General features: G+C 47.9%; 1 protein-coding gene across 1 annotated transcript in view; it reads right to left on the bottom strand.

Moving 5' to 3' along the window:
* Positions 1-8,505, bottom strand: part of LOC107293090 (myosin-7-like) — a 51,371-nt gene that overhangs the window by 13,256 nt on the left and 29,610 nt on the right. The window contains exons 20-26 of the mRNA XM_015822227.1: positions 6,983-7,238; positions 6,484-6,726; positions 4,784-4,960; positions 4,444-4,589; positions 4,257-4,347; positions 2,253-2,642; positions 1,208-1,390 (exon numbers count right to left, since the gene is read on the bottom strand). Of these exons, the coding sequence (XP_015677713.1) occupies positions 1,208-1,390; positions 2,253-2,642; positions 4,257-4,347; positions 4,444-4,589; positions 4,784-4,960; positions 6,484-6,726; positions 6,983-7,238 (1,486 nt within the window). The remainder of the gene's footprint in view (positions 1-1,207; positions 1,391-2,252; positions 2,643-4,256; positions 4,348-4,443; positions 4,590-4,783; positions 4,961-6,483; positions 6,727-6,982; positions 7,239-8,505) is intronic.

Below are 8,505 nucleotides of genomic sequence, written 5' to 3'. Positions count from 1 at the left end.
GACCTTGGAGGTCATCTAGTCCAACCCCCTGCTCAGGCAGGAAACCCTATACCATTTCGGACAAATGGCTGTCCAGTCTCTTCTTAAAAACTTCCAGTGTTGGAGCATTCACCACTTCTGGAGGCAGGTTGTTCCACTGGTTAATTGTTCTAACTGTCAGGAAGTTTCTCCTTAGTTCCAGGTTGCTTCTCTCCTTGATTAGTTTCCATCCGTTGCTTCTTGTCCTGCCTTTGGGTGCTTTGGAGAATAGCTTGACTCCCTCTTCTTTGTGGCAGCCCCTGAGATATTGGAACACTGCTATCATGTCCCCTCATTCTTCTCTTCATTAAACTAGACATACCCAATTCCAGCAACTGTTCCTTATATGCTTTAGCCTCCAGTCCCCTAATCATCTTTGTTGCTCTTATCTGTACTCTTTCTAGAGTCTCAGCATCTTTTTTACATTGTGGTGACCAAAACTGGATGCCGTATTCCAAGTGTGGCCTTACCAAGGCCTTGTAAAGTGCTATTAAATACTTCATGTGATCCCGATTCTATCCCTCTGTTAATGCAGCCCAGCACTGTGTTGGCCATTTTGGCAGCTGCAGCACACTGCTGACTCATATTTAGGTGATTGTCCACTAGGACTCCGAGGTGCATCTCACAGTTACTACTATTGAGCAAGGTACCCTCTATACTAGTAGACCTCGGGGTATGACCATAATGGGGCCTGCCTATCCTGGTGGAAAGTCGTAACGGTCGTAAAACAGGTAGGTCACTTCTCTAACTTGACTTTATGATGGTTTGTTGCAGCAAAACACTATGGTCATTGAATGAATCCATGGTCATTAAGCAGATACCAAAATCATTCAATGAACCAATGGTTTGGGATGGGCCTGGTTTTGTCAAAAATGTTGATTTTTGACAAAATCGTCATAAAACATGTTCACATCATCACGGGACGGTGCAAACAGATGTAAATGCAACATGGTTGTTGAGTGTCCATGTGGTCATCTGACCACATGGGGGGGGCTGACCGTTGGAACTTCAAATCCAAGTCGTAGGTAACCCCCAGGTAGGTACGTCAGAGCTTTGAATAGTTGCTGAACAACTGGTAGTAAGTTGAGAACCATCTGTACTCAGGTAAGTTATTCTGCAGGTTTAGTATCTCCAAGAAAGATTGGGACGAGTTGATGGTCAAAGCAGACAATATTGGAAAAAAGAAGACCAAGAGAATAATCGAAGTTCTTAAGGATAAAAGTGTAAAGTTCTCCTGTGGCTTACCATTCTCGGTCTGGAGCTTGGCTCGCTGTGTGGTGAGGTCATGGACCATACGCTGAGTCTCTTCGGACTTGGCCCGGTGCTCATTCATTTGGTCTTCAAAAGTCCTACACATCTTCTCCAGGTTGGCCTAGATTTCCAGAAGGAGAAGAAATGGTGAAAAAAAAATAGAGAAATAGATTTAAATAAGGGAAGGATGGATGAATGGATGGAAGGAAGGAAGGGTTGGGTGGGTGGGTGAATAGGTAGAAGGCAGAAAGGGAGGTAGTATGGATGAAGGAATGGATGGATGGATGGACAGAAGGATGGAAAGATGGATGGAGGAAAGGATGGAAGGAAGGGTGGATGAATGGTTGGTTGGTTGGATGAATGGATTGAATGAATGAATGAATGAATGAATGAATGAATGAATGAATGAATGAAGGATGGATGGATGGATGGATGGATGGATGGAAGGATGGAAGGAAGGGTTGGGTGGGTGGGTGAATGGGTAGAAGGAAGAAAGGGAGGTAGTATGGATGAAGGAATGAATGGATGGATGGACAGAAGGATGGAAAGATGGATGGAGGAAAGGGTGGATGAATGGTTGGTTGGTTGGATGAACGGATTGAATGAATGAATGGATGAAGGATGGATGGATGGATGGATGGATGGAGAAACAAGTCATTTTGTCTTGACATATATTGAACAACAACTCCTATCATCCTGGCAAACATGGTAGTGCTGGCTGAGGATGATGGAAGTTATAATTGTATAATAGAACGAAGGATGAGTAAAATTCAAATCTTTAAGAACCAAAACATTGAGAAGCAGATTCTGTCCAGATGTAGGAACAATTCATGTTCTCCTTATCTTTTGGGTCCTTCCCTCTGTCCAAATTAATTGTTACCGTGTCTCCGGATTCATCTCCAAGGCCCAACCTTGTCCGCAAATCTGGATTCCCTCCACCCACCCTCCAATGGAGTCCCACCACCTCTTCATTAACATAGGACCTTGGCTTTTATGAGCTGCTCCATGTTGGACGCCATGTCGTCCACTTCCAGTTTCAGCTCGCTCTTCTCCTTCTCTAGCTTCTGCTTCACCCGCTGCAGGTTGTCGATCTGCTCGCCCAGCTCGGCCACGGAATCCGCGTGCTTCTTGCGCAAGGTGGCCGCCGTGGCCTCGTGCTGCAGCGTGGACTCTTCCAGGTCACGTCGCATCTTCTGGAACTCGGCCTCCCGTTTCTTGTTCATCTCGATCTGCACCGAGGTGGCCCCTCCGGCCTCCTCCAGACGTTCGCTGATCTCCTCCAGTTCCCGCGAAAGTTCAGCGCGCTGTTTTTCCACCTTGGCCCGGGCTGTGCGCTCTGCTTCCAGTTCTTCCTCCAGTTCCTCGATCCGCGCCTGCCGTGTAGAAAAGTGGACTTTATCTGACTTAATCTGAATTAATGCAAAGGTGGGAGGCATGATGTCTAGGCAACCAAGAGTCAAGACCACAAACACTGCTCCTCAAGGAGAAGTGGAGAGTTTCCATAACAATGTTACAATGTGAACACCCGATGAGTGAGGGAGAGAGAATCTATTGTTTAACTAGCTGTACCCAGCCACGCGTTGCTGTGGCTCAGTCTGGTAAAAGCGTGTGTTGCTTTTACGTCCAACAGATGGCGCTGTTTTTCACAAAAAAAGCATGTTTTTACCTGTCACAGGTGTGACATCTATATAATATAGGTATATAAAAACACGTGCGTATTCAAATGCAACGTTGTGTCAAAATGTCAAAGCAATCGGTGAAGAACTTTCGGAGATTTAAAATTTTGAACAAACGAACATTTACATTTTTATTTATATAGATTAAGTACACTTTTGCATGGGGAAACCAGAGCTGGTTTTGCCTTCTTCTGTGCCAATGTAAAATTTCAGTAAAGTATTATACGCTTGGTAAAATCACGTCCCAGGAGTTTCTTTTTCTGGAAATGCCAACTGGACAGTTGACAGGTAGAACCCAATTTGATTAGAGCAGGGCTTTTCAACCAGTGGTACGGGTACCACCTGTGGTACATTGGCACCTGGCAGGTGGTACGCGACCATCCTAGAAAAGTGGTAGCGGGGGAGGGGAATGAGCTGGAGCTGCAGGGCTGTCAGGGCTCAGCGGAAGCGTCAGGATCAGTGCTTCTTCGGGGACTGTCAGGGCTCAGCTGGAGCTCGGCGCTGATCCTGGTGCTTCTGCTGAGCCCAGAAGAAGCGCCGATCAGCTGGAAAGCAGCACTGATCATGGCATTTCTGCTGAGCCCAGAAGCGCCGATCAGCTGGAATGTTGCAGCATCTCCAGGGTCTTGTGATTTACATTCAGATGCTTGGCAACTGATTCATATTTATGACGGTCACAGTGTCCCAGGGTCATGTGAAGTGACCAAAACCTGCTGCAACCACCCAGCAGACTGGGGGAATAAAAACCAAACACCCCCCACCCCACCCCCACTGCCAATCCTCAACAGAAATCCTCACAACAATGAAAACCTCGGACAGGAGGAAGAGCGCCGCCGGGTGGGCAGGCAGGTGTTTTGCTCGGCTGTGGCTTGGGGGGCACGTCTTTCAGTGCCATTGTATCTTCGAACAGTCACTAAGTGACCTGTTGTAAGTCGAGGACTACCTGTACGTCATCACTTCTTTTTCTTTTTGGGGGGGGGGTCATCAAGTTTTTGACACCTTGCTAGGCGACTGGTGGTACTCAGATGTTGCCATATCCTAAAAGTGGTACAATGGGTGAAAAGGTTGAAAAGTCCTGGATTAGAGGTTCTCAACTACTTCAGCCAATGAAAACATTACGATTTTTGGATTATGGCTATGGATTAATGGAAACAAAGAGTGGTACCAATGAGAACCTTGCTACTTGTGGACACCATGTTGGACATTCCAGATCTTATCCAAAAACGCGGTTTTCGAGTTTTGATCTAGATTTGGTTTTTTGGGTTGTTTTTTTTTAGAGAAACCACATCAATGTAGACTTGGACTTTGTACCTGTAACTCTTTGAGTTTCTTCTGTAACTGGGCAGCCAAGGATTGCTCATCTTCAATTCTAGCATTCAAGGCGTTCAACTCAAAATCTTTCCTGAGAATCGGGAAGGAGAAGGAGGTTGGATCCAGCGGTAAAGAGATGGAAAACAGCTGGCACCCTCCATAACTACGTATCAAAAGAGACACCTACTTTTTCAGCTTTTCGTCGAGTTGCTGCTTGTCGTTCTCCAAATCCATGATGCTTTCTTGGGTCAGCTTCAAATCTCCTTCCAGCTTCCTCTTGGCCCGTTCAAGGTCCATACGGATCTTCTTCTCCTGTTCCAAGGAGCCTTCCAGCTGTCAGGCCAACAAAAACCAAATTAGCTAGGTCCAATCTACAGGAACAGGAGGGCTGGACTAGAAGACCTTTGAGGTCCCTTCCAGCCCCGTGGTTCCATGTTCTTTGTTCTAGCGTCTTCTTTCCGGGATATTTTCTCTGGAGAAATACGGACTGCACACCATTTTGGGCACCTCAAAGTCGGTATACTTACGTCATCCACCTGTTGTTCCAGTTTGACCTTGGCTTTGGTCAATGTGTTGACCTTGTCTTCTTCAGCTTGAAGGTCATCCAAAGCTTGCTGGTGGGCCTCTTGGAGAGCTTTCTTCTCTTTGGTGAGCTTGATGATGATCTCATCTAGACCAGCCATTTCTTCTGTGAGGTTCTTCACCTGTGGTCATAGCATAACATACCATATCAGCTGCCTGGAGCTATCAAAATTCAACCTTGGTGGATACCTGAAGACCTGGCGACTTAGTCATTATCCAAGTCACATCTAACATTGGAGGTTTCACCTCGGTTGCTTGTTTCTCTCACAATCTGAAGCTCTTGATGGAACAAGGAAACCTTGGTATGGTGTTGCTTAAAGCCAAGGCATTAAAGTTGGTGAGTGTCTAAGTGGCAGATCACAAGGCACCTCTTTTGTCATCAGCTGGAATAAATAATACCGTATCAGGGAACTAATGGCCAAATGTGATGTAAGGTAGCTATTTGTGTGTGTGTGTGTGTGAGAGAGAGAGAGAGAGAGAGAGAGTGCACACTTGTAGATATTCCTGATTGTGGGACCTTTGGTGCGCTCTAAGCTTGGCAAATCTAGACAGCATACTAAAAAGCAGAGACGTCACCCTGCCAACAAAAGTACGTATTGTCAAGGCCCATGGTTTTCCCAGTTGCAATGCATGTCTGTGAAAGTTGGACCATAAGAAAGGCTGAGCACCAAAGAATGGAGGCCTTTGAACTCTGGTGCTGGAGAAGACTCCTGCAAATCTCCTGGACTGCAAGGCGATCAAACCGGTCAGTCCTGGAGGAGATCAACCCCGACTGCTCTTTAGAAGGCCAGATCCTGAGGTTGAAACTCAAGTACTTTGGCCACCTAATGAGAAGGAAGGACTCCCTGGAGAAGAGCCTGAGGCTGGGAAAGATGGAGGGCAAGAGAAGAAGGGGACGACAGAGAATGAGGGGGCTGGATGGAGTCCCTGAAGCAGGAGGCGTGAGCTTCAATGGACTCCAGAAGATGGTAGAGGACAGGAAGGCCTGGAGGAACATGGTCCATGGGGTCGCGACGGGTCGGACACGACTTCGCAACTAACAACAACAACAAAAGCTTGGTTGTTTTCCCACAGACATTTCATGACCCAACTAGGTAATATTATCAGTGTTAGAAGGAAGGTGGGTTTGCTCTCTTATAAACAGAGCAGGCCTGCTCCCTTCTACCGTTGACGATGTTCTCTAATTTGGTCATGAAATGTCTGTGGGAAAACAACCAAACTTTTGTTGTTGTTGTTGTTAGTTGCGAAGTCGTGTCCAACCCGTCGCGACCCCATGGACAACGTTCCTCCAGGCCTTCCTGTCCTCTACCATCTTCTGGAGTCCATTGAAGCTCACGCCGACTGCTTCAGGGACTCCCTCCAGCCATCTTCATTCTCTGTCGTCCCCTTCTTCTCTTGCCCTCCATCTTTCCCAGCATCAGGCTCTTCTCCGGTGAGTCTCAGAGAGCATCAAGGACCCCATATTCCTCCTCATCCTCTCCTCCCTCTTCCTCCTCGTTCTCCTCCTCCTCCCCCCCCAAGGAAAGTGCGTCTCCCCCAAGATCAACGTTTCCATGAATGATGACCCCCCCCAACCAATAGTTCTGATATCTCCTTGGCTACCTGACAGATTTTGGATTCCATGCCACGTCAAACCCCTCCTTACCTTGTTCTCCGTGGCGTGTTTCTCCTTCTCCACCTTAGCCAAAGTCAACTCCAGGTCATCGATGTCCTTCTTGAGCTCAGTACATTCGTCTTCCAGCTTCCGCTTCTTGGCGGTCAGTTCGGCGTTCATCTCCTCTTCGTCTTCAAGCCGCTCGGTTATCTCTTTCACTTTGGCTTCCAGCTGGATCTTGTTCTTGATCAGTTGGTCACAGCGCTCCTCGGCATCGTTCAGGTTGTCTTGCTCCTAAAGAGGGAAGAAAGAGAGATGAAGACCACACCTTGGTATGGAATTTCTCAACCTTGGCAACTTTTAAGACGAGCGGACTTCAACTCCCAGAATTCTATGCTGGCTGGAAAATCCTGGGAGTTGAAGTCCACCCACCTTGAAGTGGCTAAAGTTGAGAAACACTACCTTAGGGCTTTGATTTTAAGATGGAGACAACATGGTTCTTGACTTAACATGACCAACCTAGACACGAGGAGGACCGTCCATGACTTACTGCCTGAACTTGCAACTGTAGGTCATTCTTCTCCTGCAGTAAGGAGACCATCTTCTCCTCCAGCTCCTTCCGACGGGCTTCCGACTTCTCCAAGGCCTCTCTCAACTTGGCCAGCTCATCCTTCATGGCCACCAACTCTTTCTCCGTCTCTGCGCTCTTCAAGAGTGGTTTGATCTTGAAGTACAACTTCATCCAGGGCCAGTTCTTCACCACCATGAAAGCCCGGATGTTGTACTGGATCACCAGCAGGGATTCCCTGCAAAAGGAGTAGAGGAGAAGACATCAGGCCACAGGGGCATGGACCTCGGTTTCATAGACTTTCCCACACGCTGATGGATGTTACTGGTACGGCAATGAGACGCCTGCAAGAAAACAACCAAGTTTGGAGAATACCAAGAACCCAATAATTCTAGCTAAGCTATAGAGCAGGGCTTTTCAACCAGTGGTACGGGGACCCCCTGTGGTACATTGGCACCTGGCAGGTGGTACGCGACCATCCTAGAAAAGTGGTAGCAGGGGAGGGGAATGAGCTGAACCGGTGGCAGCACCGCACAAGCCTGAGCGAGAGACGGCTGGAGCTGCAGGGCTGTCAGGGCTCAGCGGAAGCGCCAGGATCAGTGCCGCTTTCCAACTGATCGGCGCTTCGGGACTGTCAGGGCTCAGTGGAAGCACCAGGATCAGTGCCAGGTTCCAGCTGGAGCTCAGCGCTGATCCTGACGCTTCTGCTGAGCCCAGAAGAAGCGCCGATCAGCTGGAATGTTGCAGCCTCTCCAGGGTCTTGTGATTTACATTCAGATGCTTGGCAACTGATTCATATTTATGACGGTCACCGTGTCCCAGGGTCATGTGAAGTGACCAAAACCTGCTGCAACCACCCAGCAGATGGGGGGAATAAAAACCACACACTCACCCCCACCCCCGCTGCCAATCCTCAACAGAAATCCTCACAACAATGAAAACCTCGGACAGGAGGAAGAGCGCAGCCGGGTGGGCAGGCAGGTGTCTTGCTCGGCTGTGGCTTGGGGGGCACTTTTTTCAGTGCCATTGTAACTTCGAACAGTCACTAAGCGAACTGTTGTAAGTCAAGGACTACCTGTACTTTATCACTTTTCCCCCTTTTTTTTTTTTTTTGGTCATCAAGTTTTTGACACCTTGCTAGGCGACTGGTGGTCCTCGGACGTTGCCATATCCTAAAAGTGGTACAGTGGGTGAAAAGGTTGAAAAGCCCTGCTGTAGATATTCTGAAGTCTGAGAATCCCTAAGGTGCTATTTCACGAGGCAACTGGACCTCCTTGTTTTTCTTTGAAGACCTTTTTACTTCTCATCCAAGAAGCGGTGAAGGCTCCAACACTGGAAGTTTTTAAGAAGAGACTGTACGGCCATTTGTCTGAAATGGTACTATAGGGTTTCCTGCCTGAGCAGAGGGTTGGACCAGATGACCTCCAAGGTCCCTTCTGAGTCTGTTATTCTGTTTTCCTTCCTTCCTTCCTTCCTTCCTTCCTTCCTTCCTTCCTTCCTTCCTT

This window comes from Protobothrops mucrosquamatus, unplaced genomic scaffold (assembly GCF_001527695.2).
Source record: "Protobothrops mucrosquamatus isolate PMUCROS unplaced genomic scaffold, P.Mucros_1.0 scaffold1499, whole genome shotgun sequence".
NCBI lineage: Eukaryota > Metazoa > Chordata > Lepidosauria > Squamata > Viperidae > Protobothrops > Protobothrops mucrosquamatus.
Note: the sequence above shows the minus strand (reverse complement) of the source record. Positions and strands in the feature narration are given on the sequence as shown.